General features: G+C 46.1%; 1 protein-coding gene across 1 annotated transcript in view; it reads left to right on the top strand.

Annotated features, from left to right (window-relative positions):
* The window catches only part of PLEKHH1 (pleckstrin homology, MyTH4 and FERM domain containing H1), a 380,707-nt gene extending 367,801 nt beyond the window's left edge, over positions 1-12,906 (top strand). Inside the window, exon 29 of the mRNA XM_085627151.1 lies at positions 9,564-12,906. Within this exon, the coding sequence (XP_085483277.1) occupies positions 9,564-9,755 (192 nt within the window). The 3' untranslated portion in view covers positions 9,756-12,906. The remainder of the gene's footprint in view (positions 1-9,563) is intronic.
* The last annotated feature ends 653 nt before the right edge of the window (positions 12,907-13,559 follow it).

Raw genomic sequence — 13,559 nt, 5'->3', positions numbered from 1 at the left:
GACGTGGGACCCGTGCTCACTACGCCACTGGAGTCAAGCTATCCTGGCTGATGACGGCTGATAGCCAGAAACCGGTCCTAGGATGCTTGATTCCGGTCCAGGGAAGACATGGCTTGGCAGTTCGGGCTGGACTGTTCCCATGAGGCACAGGGTCAAGACTGATTTGCATATGGCCATGTCTGAACTGGGGTGGTGTAGTGGGCAAAAGAACGATGGATTTAACCCAGATCTCTTGACTGGGGGAGAATGTATGCATGGTCAGCATTCCGTCCATCATTTGTTTGTTGTAACGCTTTTCGCCCTAAGTGGGATGGGTATTCCCAGACGTGGGACCCGTGCTCACTACGCCACTGGAGTCAAGCTATCCTGGCTGATGACGGCTGATAGCCAGAAACCGGTCCTAGGATGCTTGATTCCGGTCCAGGGAAGACATGGCTTGGCAGTTCGGGCTGGACTGTTCCCATGAGGCACAGGGTCAAGACTGATTTGCATATGGCCATGTCTGAACTGGGGTGGTGTAGTGGGCAAAAGAACGATGGATTTAACCCAGATCTCTTGACTGGGGGAGAATGTATGCATTGTCAGCATTCCGTCCATCATTTGTTTGTTGTAACGCTTTTCGCCCTAAGTGGGATGGGTATTCCCAGACGTGGGACCCGTGCTCACTACGCCACTGGAGTCAAGCTATCCTGGCTGATGACGGCTGATAGCCAGAAACCGGTCCTAGGATGCTTGATTCCGGTCCAGGGAAGACATGGCTTGGCAGTTCGGGCTGGACTGTTCCCATGAGGCACAGGGTCAAGACTGATTTGCATATGGCCATGTCTGAACTGGGGTGGTGTAGTGGGCAAAAGAACGATGGATTTAACCCAGATCTCTTGACTGGGGGAGAATGTATGCATTGTCAGCATTCCGTCCATCATTTGTTTGTTGTAACGCTTTTCGCCCTAAGTGGGATGGGTATTCCCAGACGTGGGACCCGTGCTCACTACGCCACTGGAGTCAAGCTATCCTGGCTGATGACGGCTGATAGCCAGAAACCGGTCCCAGGATGCTTGATTCCGGTCCAGGGAAGACATGGCTTGGCAGTTCGGGCTGGACTGTTCCCATGAGGCACAGGGTCAAGACTGATTTGCATATGGCCATGTCTGAACTGGGGTGGTGTAGTGGGCAAAAGAACGATGGATTTAACCCAGATCTCTTGACTGGGGGAGAATGTATGCATTGTCAGGATTCCGTCCATCATTTGTTTGTTGTAACGCTTTTCGCCCTAAGTGGGATGGGTATTCCCAGACGTGGGACCCGTGCTCACTACGCCACTGGAGTCAAGCTATCCTGGCTGATGACGGCTGATAGCCAGAAACCGGTCCTAGGATGCTTGATTCCGGTCCAGGGAAGACATGGCTTGGCAGTTCGGGCTGGACTGTTCCCATGAGGCACAGGGTCAAGACTGATTTGCATATGGCCATGTCTGAACTGGGGTGGTGTAGTGGGCAAAAGAACGATGGATTTAACCCAGATCTCTTGACTGGGGGAGAATGTATGCATTGTCAGCATTCCGTCCATCATTTGTTTGTTGTAACGCTTTTCGCCCTAAGTGGGATGGGTATTCCCAGACGTGGGACCCGTGCTCACTACGCCACTGGAGTCAAGCTATCCTGGCTGATGACGGCTGATAGCCAGAACCCGGTCCTAGGATGCTTGATTCCGGTCCAGGGAAGACATGGCTTGGCAGTTCGGGCTGGACTGTTCCCATGAGGCACAGGGTCAAGACTGATTTGCATATGGCCATGTCTGAACTGGGGTGGTGTAGTGGGCAAAAGAACGATGGATTTAACCCAGATCTCTTGACTGGGGGAGAATGTATGCATTGTCAGCATTCCGTCCATCATTTGTTTGTTGTAACGCTTTTCGCCCTAAGTGGGATGGGTATTCCCAGACGTGGGACCCGTGCTCACTACGCCACTGGAGTCAAGCTATCCTGGCTGATGACGGCTGATAGCCAGAAACCGGTCCTAGGATGCTTGATTCCGGTCCAGGGAAGACATGGCTTGGCAGTTCGGGCTGGACTGTTCCCATGAGGCACAGGGTCAAGACTGATTTGCATATGGCCATGTCTGAACTGGGGTGGTGTAGTGGGCAAAAGAACGATGGATTTAACCCAGATCTCTTGACTGGGGGAGAATGTATGCATTGTCAGCATTCCGTCCATCATTTGTTTGTTGTAACGCTTTTCGTCCTAAGTGGGATGGGTATTCCCAGACGTGGGACCCGTGCTCACTACGCCACTGGAGTCAAGCTATCCTGGCTGATGACGGCTGATAGCCAGAAACCGGTCCTAGGATGCTTGATTCCGGTCCAGGGAAGACATGGCTTGGCAGTTTGGGCTGGACTGTTCCCATGAGGCACAGGGTCAAGACTGATTTGCATATGGCCATGTCTGAACTGGGGTGGTGTAGTGGGCAAAAGAACGATGGATTTAACCCAGATCTCTTGACTGGGGGAGAATGTATGCATTGTCAGCATTCCGTCCATCATTTGTTTGTTGTAACGCTTTTCGCCCTAAGTGGGATGGGTATTCCCAGACGTGGGACCCGTGCTCACTACGCCACTGGAGTCAAGCTATCCTGGCTGATGACAGCTGATAGCCAGAAACCGGTCCTAGGATGCTTGATTCCGGTCCAGGGAAGACATGGCTTGGCAGTTCGGGCTGGACTGTTCCCATGAGGCACAGGGTCAAGACTGATTTGCATATGGCCATGTCTGAACTGGGGTGGTGTAGTGGGCAAAAGAATGATGGATTTAACCCAGATCGCTTGACTGGGGGAGAATGTACGCATTGTCAGCATTCAGTCCATCATTTGTTTGTTGTAACGCTTTTCGCCCTAAGTGGGATGGGTATTCCCAGACGTGGGACCCGTGCTCACTACGCCACTGGAGTCAAGCTATCCTGGCTGATGACAGCTGATAGCCAGAAACCGGTCCCAGGATGCTTGATTCCGGTCCAGGGAAGACATGGCTTGGCAGTTCGGGCTGGCCTGTTCCCATGAGGCACAGGGTCAAGACTGATTTGCATATGGCCATGTCTGAACTGGGGTGGTGTAGTGGGCAAAAGAACGATGGATTTAACCCAGATCTCTTGACTGGGGGAGAATGTATGCATTGTCAGGATTCCGTCCATCATTTGTTTGTTGTAACGCTTTTCGCCCTAAGTGGGATGGGTATTCCCAGACGTGGGACCCGTGCTCACTACGCCACTGGAGTCAAGCTATCCTGGCTGATGACGGCTGATAGCCAGAAACCGGTCCTAGGATGCTTGATTCCGGTCCAGGGAAGACATGGCTTGGCAGTTCGGGCTGGACTGTTCCCATGAGGCACAGGGTCAAGACTGATTTGCATATGGCCATGTCTGAACTGGGGTGGCAGAGTGGACTAAAGAACGGTTATAGATCAAACCCAGATCTGTTGACTGTGTGTGAGTGTTTGATTGGTTCTGATGCTCCGTCCATAACCACCCCCTTTTGTACCGTTGTGTTCGCCATAAGTTGGCAGGGTATGCTCAGACGTGAGTCCCTTGCTCACTTAGCCACTGGATTCAAGCAAGCCTGGCTGAAGACGGCTGAAATGCCAGAAACCGGTTCTAGGAAGCTTGTTTCCGGTCCAGGGAAGGCATGGCTTGGCAGTTTGGGCTGAACTGTTCCCATGCGGCACAGGGTCAGACTGATTTGCATATGGCCATGTCTGAACTGGGGTGGCAGAGTGGGCTAAAGAACGGTGATAGATCAAACCCAGATCTGTTGACTGGGTTTGAGTGTTTGATTGGTTCTGATGCTCCGTCCATCACCACCCCTTTTGTACCGCTTTGTTCGCCATAAGTTGGCAGGGTATGCTCAGACGTGAGTCCCTTGCTCACTTTGCCACTGGATTCAAGCAAGCCTGGCTGAAGACGGCTGAAATGCCAGAAACCGGTCCTAGGAAGCTTGTTTCCGGTCCAGGGAAGGCATGGCTTGGCAGTTCGGGCTGAACTGTTCCCATGAGGCACAGGGTCAGACTGATTTGCATATGGCCATGTCTGAACTGGGGTGGCAGATCAAACCCAGATCTGTTGACTGGGTGTGAGTGTTTGATTGGTTCTGATGCTCCGTCCATCACCACCCCCTTTTGTACCAGTTCTGGAGACAGCCCTGAGACCAATTGTTGCAAGACTATTAAATTACAGGGATCGCGACGCGGCCCTGTGCAAATCTCGAGAACTAGGAGCGATGCATCTGGAAGGATCGGAGATATCTCTGTTCCCGGACTTTACACAGCAAGCTCAAGAAGCGCGCGCTGTCTGTTCATTCATGCCAAGAAAAAACTAAGTGAGCTCAACATAGATTATAGCATGCATTACCTAGGGAAACTAGGAATAAAGCTGAAAGGTAAGGTGCATTATTTCACGGACCTCATAGCAGCAATGCAGTGTATTATGCAGATGGGGTGAGCAGGTGGACGTAGAGGTTCCCTGGGAGGGTTCCAGAACGGTGATGGAGGAACACAAGAACCTGAGGAACAGTAGCACGAGCAAAGGAGGCTGAAAAGAAAGTACCAGATATGAAAGTATCACTGAGTTGCTGCTAGGGATAAGCGGTAACTCAGGACTACAAGTCCAAAGTGCTGATGTACACACCCTTTCGTCTGATGCTCCAGTGCGGACATTTCAGAAGTGAAGCCTTGGACGGATACCCATGAACTGAAAATTTGTAAGACTGTTGCTATAACTTCTTATAAATACAATATACTCACATAACACAGTTCGCCAGGATGCATATGGATGGACACATGACCCTGGAACTGGCCCATTAAGAACACTTGCAATGGGAGGGCAGAATAATGTAGCCTGGGCAACAGATGACTCAAGTGGCAAGAGGAGATATGTGGAACATTATACACAACAAAATGTGTGGTGGGGAGGGTCAGGGAGCAGAAGAGTCGGCAACATTTGCCCCGAGTGTGCTTCACTAAAAGTAATGTGCTCTAGGACGTTTTTGTTTTTGGGTATTTTTAAGGGAGGGTGGAGGGTCACAGGGAAGCTATGAAAGTTGGGGACACACATTGCGTGGGAGCGATTATTAGGGGTGGGTTGTTGCTAAGCTTCATAGAGGGGAAAATATGTCAGAATTTGAGACCAGATGCTACACTAGTACAGTATTGCACTTGCAACAATTGCAGGCGTAGACCCAGGGGCGGCAGGTGCGCAGCGCAGACGAGTAGAGGGTGCTTACTTGGAATGTCAGGAGCCTCAATTACAATAGAAAGGTCAGGAAGGTAGTTGCATGTCTTAAGAGACATAAAATAGACATTGCAATCCTGCAGGAAACACATCTTAAAACAGATAATAAAGAGTTAGTACAACTCAGAATGCAGGGACAGTGTTATGCTGCTAGCTACACATCACGCGCCCAAGTGGTCTTGGTTTTGACAGGACAACAACCCGGGGTAACACTTGGAGGGCTTTATAAAGATCCGGGAGGTAGATACGCAGTAGCCAAATATCACAAGGATGATCGGACATTTTTATTGGTCGGAGTGTATGCCCCGAATTACGATGACCCTCAGTTCTATCACTCTATTGGAGCAAAGTTACAACAGTGGGCTGGCATGTCACAGTTATGGGGAGGTGATTTTAATTGTATACTAAACCCTAATATTGATCGGTCTGAAGGCGCCCATCAGCAGCAGCAAGTGCTATCCTTGACATGATGCAACGAGAGAGACTTTTAGATATATGGAGACAGAGATCGCCAGACACAGCAGGATATACACACTACTCCTCTGCATATGACACACACACCAGCATAGATTACTGGTTGATTTCGAATGGGTTGAAAGCGCGTGTAACGGAGTGTGCCCAGAACGCAGAATCCCAGCTTATACTTGGCGATTCCCACCTTACTCTCTGCTAGACTCTGTCTTCAAGGCAGAACTATGACAGGTCAAAGAAGAATACTTAGAGCAAAACACGGGCTCGGTTGCCACACTTGCAATGGCATGGGAGGCCTTCAAGGCCTATGGGAGGGGGGTCACGATCAAACACGCAAGAGTCCTTCACTCAATAAGGGGTAGGTTAAATACCGTGAAGAGAGAAATAGCTGCCATGGAGGACGCATCTCAGAAAGTGGGAGGACTTCACATTAATGCCGAGATTAAGCAGAAGTTAATAGTTTCAGGAAACAGCCAATGACGAGATCAAACACTTGGAGAAATATGCAACAGCACGATCCTATGGAGAGCGGGAAAGGCCAGGCGCAACACTAGCGAGTATAGTGAGACCCCCAAAAGCAGCAGACATGATCCCAGACATTCTGAATGACTAGGGCGGAGCTTGTGTGCCCAGAAATACATTGTAAAACAGTTCAGCAAATACTACAAAACCCTATACAGCTCCCAAATCCCCATTGATGAGGGAGCGTTAACAGACTACCTGACCCACATTAAAATGCCTTGGTTGACATCCGAACACAGGAAACATCTAATGGCGCCCCTGCAACTGGCCGAAATTAGGTCTGCGCTACAGAGCATGCCAGCTGAGAAGGCACCAGGATCGGATGGCCTGACGGTGGCATTTTATAAAGCATCTCAGGAATTATTGGTACCCCGGCTAAAAACGTTATATGAGTAGATGGCTGAGATGGGGTTAATGCCCCCCACACTGCGAGAGGCCATGATAGTAACAATTTTTATATTGGGCAAAACACCCACTCTCTGCTCATCGTACAGGCCACTATCTCTACTGAATGTAGATACCAGAATTTATGCAAAAATATTCCCCAACAGACTGGCGCCATTATTGCCGGGAATTGTATGCCTGGAGCAGGCTGGATTTATCCTATGCTGAAGCCTGACTCATAATTTGCAAACGCTATTCGGAGTACTGCAGTGGGCAGATCCAGAGGTCAAAGCAGCTGCAGTGTTTTTGGATGCTGAAAACACATTTGACTCAGTGAAGTGGGGGTTTATGTTTGCAGTGCTGCGTAGAAAAGGGGTGGGCGACCTTGATATCTGACTAGTTTCAATACTATATGCAGCACCAGTGGCCCCAGTGCTGGTAGGGAATGCAGTCTCTGACACCTTTAACATCTCAAAGGGAGCTAGGCAAGGTTGCCCACTGTCACCATTGCTATGCGCTGTGGTGGCCGAGCCGCTGGCCCGCGCACTCCGCAGATATAATCATAGCGGATTACGTTTCCCTGGTTATAACCTAATTATATCAGCGTATACCGATGTAACATTTTTGTATGTCCGTAACCCTGATGCCAACCTTACTCCCATGCTTAGAGAAGTGGTGCGATTTGGGGGCCACTCGGGCCTGCGAATGAACTGTGATAAATCAATCATCTTCTCCCTCACTCCAGCTACGGACTCCCCGATGCTGGAATAGCCTCTGCAGTGGACGACTGACTCAGTAAGATATCTAAGTATCCGGGTCCATACAGATCCCTTGGTAGTGTTTCTTGAAAATTACGGGGTGGTCATACAGAAGCTGTCGGAGGATGTGGACAGATGGATCAAACTCCCATTGTCTCTAGTGGGGCGTATAGCCTTAATAAAAATGGTAATCCTGCCCAGATTCGTATTCCTATTCCAGAATATACCACTACGCGCAGTGTTTCAACATCTGAGCACGCTGTTAATTAAATTGGCCTGGGCAGGAATACAGCCTAGAATGCGGTGGGGGGTCATTCATATTACCTTATAATTTGGGTGTTCTAAATGCCCCTGACCTGGAAATGTATTATAGAGCTACTCAGAGTACATTTGTGCACTACTGGATTCATGGCCCACAAACTAAGCCTCTTCTAGATCTAACAAAGGATGCAGCTGACCCTCTTGCCCTTTTTCGCATCCCGCCCAAGCAGCGCAGGACATTTGACTTTCTGGCAATTACGACACAGGCATGTCACACGTTATTAAATAGACAAGCTGGAGTGCTACTGTATTCTCAAGAAATTCCACTGCACTGGTGCTTGTGGTTCCCGGTGGGTCAGGAGGCAGGAGCAAGATGGGCACTCCGCTCCGTGGGGATAGGCACGATGGGTAACTTCTTCACCAACGGAGCAGTGAGTAGTTGGGAACAATAAACAATCTAAGAAAGGATTGCACACATGTCGGTAATGGCTAGATACCATTATCACAGGGCCAGACACAAGCTGCAGGAGTTGTTGGGAGAAGATATGCAGGAGCCTTAGGCTATGGGTACACTCACAACATTAATTCTAACAGAAACACCATCTAAATTTATCATGAAATTTCACACCAGTGCATAGGAGGCGCGCAAGCCAGGGATACTGGAGGGCAGGCTGGATTGGCAGTGAGATCTGGGTGGGCACTTTAGTGATAAGGAGTGGCAATATTGCTACACTAGGACCAAAACTGTCGCCATTAATGGATGACACAGGCTCATACACTTAAAGTTCGTCCATAGGGCTTATTACACACCTGAGCGACAATATAGGTTCGGGTTACTTGACGATTCAAATTGTTAGAGATGCGGTGAGGAAGATGCCAGGTTTATGCACATCGCTTGGCAATGCCCCGGGGTACACGAGTACTGGAGTCAGATATTCAGAGAATTGGGTTCCATAACAGGCATAGAATTTGAACCAGACCCGAAGATGGCACTGCTGGGATATGATCTCAGTATGGATTATAACTATATAAACTGATACATACAATGAGCTACTCCCTCCAAAAAGCAGACCCAAAAGCTGCTGGGGAACATACCAAGCATACTTAAGCAACGAGACGGGTGAAAAATGGTGAGGCGGATCAGGAATCATGGAAAATGGATTGTAGAAGCATTAGGAGTACCTACTAAACAGTGAGCATAGCAGCAAGCACCAGTAGGAGCTTGTTTTCCATGTGCCAACATGGGGATAACAAGGGACAAGAAAGACGTTCTAATGAATGTTATACAAATGCAACTGTACCAGCTATAACGGGTGGTGAACTCAATGTCCAAGATTCGCCAAGTGGGGATCTGCTACTGTAAATTAATTGTAATATACTAATAGTAATATACTATGTCATATTTCCAAAAATGTGGTTATATAATCTGGTAAAGATGTATGCAGTTTATATTGGTTTAATAAAAACAAAATAAAAATTATCAAAAACAATGGTCCCTCAAATGTATATACAGTGGCAAAGAAACCAGCATATTATATTATATTTATTTTATTTTCCCACGGTTCCATTTCCAGATCCGGTATTGTCGCTACTTTAAGGACAACTACCAGTGTGATGTCATGGAGGAGCAGCAAGATGCCAAAGTGAGGTTATAAGGAAGTGACATTGCCCTGGCAGCTGCCCTTGGTCCTCTGAAAGTATAGCGCTGCCCATTGTATCTGTTGGGATCATAAAACAAACAAACATCGCATTCACCCTATCCCTTTCTGATTGTGAAAAAAAACGAAAAATGTAAAACATAGTTATAAATCCCATTGCTAGTGAGGCCTTAATAGAGATGTGATCAGTGAAGGCTTTCTCGTGTACAATGATTTTTTTCATTTTTTTCTTGACAGATTGTTGAGGCGACCCTGTTAATAGCCAGCTACATAAACTACTACGCCACGCAGCTCATGTGCCTGTCACCGAACTCACAGAGTGCAGCATCACCACTGAGTACCATGTCAGTCAAGAAGCTGTGGGAAATCGAGAGCCGCTATTTCCTTCCCTCAACGGCGCGTACCACGAAAGGTCCAACTTTGCTGTAGGAAAAGTGGCCAACGTGAAGACTGTGCAGCACATTTACGTGGCCATCGCTTAGCTGTCAACAATAAGGCAGGTTGTCAGTGAGCAAAGACGTGGATTCCTTCCTCAAAGAGATAGTCTATCTTGGGAAGCATGTGTTTGATGCATTAGGAAACACTGCAGGCTACTGACAATCTGTAAAGCTTACCAAGAGGCCACTGAGTGACATGGCCCATGCAGAACCTTTCTGCAGTAATGCGAGACAACCAGAGTTTAACTTTGTGCCTGGAGCACGCTTGATCACAAGTTAAATGGGGCTGTCGATAACTACAGCAATCTTCCACACAGCAGAGAATTGCGTGTAGCATTACAAGGACTACCAGCCAGCTGAATTACATTGATTTTTTTCTTAAATGACTACACTGCAATAGATGGTACATGCCTTTAGTTGTTCCATACAGTGCCTTCTTCCATCATGGATTGAACTTGAAGTTGGTTTTAAGCATGGAGCAGGAGTGCACATTTTTAACGTATACGGTATTATTTGTCTACATGTTTTTGTACAATAGCGTTGTGTACATGGATCACAACATATTCCGTAGTTCAGTGTGTTTTAATAGTGCTATTTCTTATCTTATGTGGCTAGGGCAAGCAGGCCTCCATTGGGTCCTTGCATTTGTTCTAACTGGCCGACACGCACAAAAACAGACCTACAGGGAGATGTCAACTTACTATCAAATACTTCTTTTTGCAAGCAACAGACAACGATGCTCCACCTTGGAGTCTATGGCTAAAGAGGAAATGGTCTTTTCTTTTTCCTATTGCAGGTAAATAGGCCTAGCACATAGGAAAATCACCCTACATGATATGCGTACAGAGTGGTTAATGTCTTTCAAAGGATAAACTACCAGGCGCTCTGCCTGACTGATCACTATCTCTGTTGTTAATGTCTGAAATGTTTTAGTATAATTGAGCATGATGGTGCGAGACTAGACAAGTGGCTTGCTTACTTCCCTTCCCAGCTTCTGTGTCTTAAATTTCAGTAGGTTCCAGACCTGTGGTCGTGCAGTGCTCACCAACTATGTGTTCACACAATATGTTCGTGGAATTACCCATTACTCACGTAACATTGGTCTTTTTTGGTTTGTCTCACATGGGCTACTACAGCAACCACACTAGGCGCAACCCCAGAGCGTATTTGTGGGACTCTTTGGTGTGGTATTGTAGCGAAGTTTTAGTTTTGAAAAATGGAGTCCACACTAGATATAATTGCCGGACAATTATTGCACAGTTGTAGTCTGTGCTGATGAGCCTCCACCAGGGAACAGATTTAGCAAATCCACTTGCCTTAGAAGTAGTGTTTAAAAATCGAGTGGTATTTACCAGTGTCCTCTGTACATAATTGAAGTGTTAACTACTGTTTGACCGGATTGCTATAAGTGATCTGCAGTGCAATGTAAAAAAAAGTTGTGCACATATTTTCTTAGCTACTGTGTTAGTTTTTTTTTTAAATGTGGTATCTTGAACCTACATGCTTGTGCATGATTATCACACCACTCCGTTATGTCTTCAGCCAATGTCTTTCCCTCCAATCTAGAAGGCTGATGATCACAAAATTGCTGACTGCTGAACGTTTTCTTTTTTATGACATGAACGTTAGGTTCACATTTCCTGGTCATGGTCACTAAATTGCTTTTAACGTGCTTTCTGTCATGGGAGTGACCTGACGCCAGTCTTGCTTTTCATCCAACAGATCAGTGGTTGCTTAGGGCCACATGTACAAAATTTAGGATTTGCGAATCCCTAATGTGACTCATACTAAATCTCAATTAGAAGATCGCTATTTGCAAAATAAGAAAGCTTTAAAAGTTTTCAATAGTGATTCCTAATGGGTCGCAATTCGACCCACCTCATGAATATTTGAGGTAGGTCGCAATTTGCAACCCATTAGGATTGATAGCAATAACGGGGATGATGGCCTGCTGGTGTCAGCAGACCACCATGTCTACGATTGCTTTTTCATAAAGCAAAACATATTTTTAATGCAGCACGTTTACCTTAAAGGAAAACTAGATGCGTTTAGAAAGAAAAATTGAAACTGAAGTTTCATTTTTTAAGAAGAGGCAGTGGTAATTTGACATTTATACATATGGCACCTAGATCCATACATTTAATGGAAAATGTGAGACTATAAATGCAGCATTGTTAGTGCAGGTGGATGTAAAACCAGGCATGATTGAATAATTATGGACATGTTTAGGCATGGGCCTTGGCTGCTGTAACGCAGGGTCTCAGGCTGCACCAGCTGATAATGCACATTAAACCTGACACGTCTAGGATTGCTTCTATTCCTATTCAGAGACAAATAGCCTAACAAGTCGTGCTGGACAGCTTCTTTTAGGGAAATGTCAAAATTGGTCTGCACGTGGTTGTCCACATCTGTATCGATAAGCTACAGATCACTGGTGTGGAATGAGCCTGAATAGTTATCAGTGTTTCCGATTAATTCAAGCATTTGATGGCTTTCCTATTAGAGTCAACCCATTACATTGGTACGGTTGTATCAATATTTTGAAAAAGGACAGGATACATGGAACAAATTTATGTAGCTTCTGTAGAAGCAGCCTCCTCGTAATTACACAGTATTCAGAAACATATATACATGAGAGGGAGAAGTAAAATACAAGGGATAGGTCTTAGTTATGTGCCTGGATTTCCACAGTCTCTTCTGTATGTTACCACAGTCCCAGAAACCACAGTCTCACCTACATAGCATGTGTGTATACACCCAAACACCTTAAGTGTAACTAGGGTGGATGAGACGAATTTTCAGCAGTTTCAGACATACAAATCTTGCATTATTAAAAGGTTCTTCGCTGATTAATGTCACTGGAGATAGCAGCAGAATGTTTTACTCGTAAGTGCTCCTAATTTGTTAAAGTGAGTTAGAACACGTTGCATGCATAATTTGTCACATAGCACATTCGGCTTCCAGAGCAGTTTGCACACTAATTTAAGTGTACAGTCTTTACGTATTTGTGCTAAACAGTTATCTTCGAAATGCCTAAAGCATGTGCAAACAAAATGAGACCTGTCATTCCATGGATCTTCAGTGATGCACATCTGTTCCTTAATGACTTCAGATCTTAAATTGACCCTCGCCTTCCTCAACCCACAAGTTTCTGAATGATTAGTCATTTGCTCCATATTTTCCACACACCTCAATAGAATGTAATGGTGAATGTAGAGTTGTGTTTCTTTTTACTAGAATATTAAACATTTGTTGTCAATGGTACAACAAATAGCTTTCAGCAAATGTACGTTCTAGAAAAATATATAATTAAATTGAAAATGTAGTTCTAAAGCATTGGCATCTTTAATTAGTCCACATGCTTGCTGTGTAACTATTCCCCACGTTGTACAAGAAATCGACCTACTGAAGTTATGTACGTAAAAAGTAATTCCACACCAGACATCATCTTAGCCAAATTCTGAACATGTAATTGCATAGAATATTACATATACATGGAACTAGTGTAGGTGGAATATGAATCCATAAAAGATATAAAGCTGAAGAACTACATTTCAGGTGAATAACTTGTTTTTCTTCAGTGTTGGATCTTTTATAAATTGACAAGCTATATGAATACTTTGCTAAACAGTAAATACCTCGGGAAGTGTGCAAAAAAGAAATTAACCAAGGTATTCAGGGCCGCTTGTGAATGTTTTACGGCAGCCTGACCGAGCTCTACTAATGGTTTGTTAGCCATGAAGTTGGAAGATGTGGTCTTTTCCACATCAAATGGAGGGCAGCCTGCACCAGTAAC

Source organism: Triturus cristatus, chromosome 9, assembly GCF_964204655.1.
Source record: "Triturus cristatus chromosome 9, aTriCri1.1, whole genome shotgun sequence".
Lineage (NCBI taxonomy): Eukaryota > Metazoa > Chordata > Amphibia > Caudata > Salamandridae > Triturus > Triturus cristatus.
Note: the sequence above shows the minus strand (reverse complement) of the source record. Positions and strands in the feature narration are given on the sequence as shown.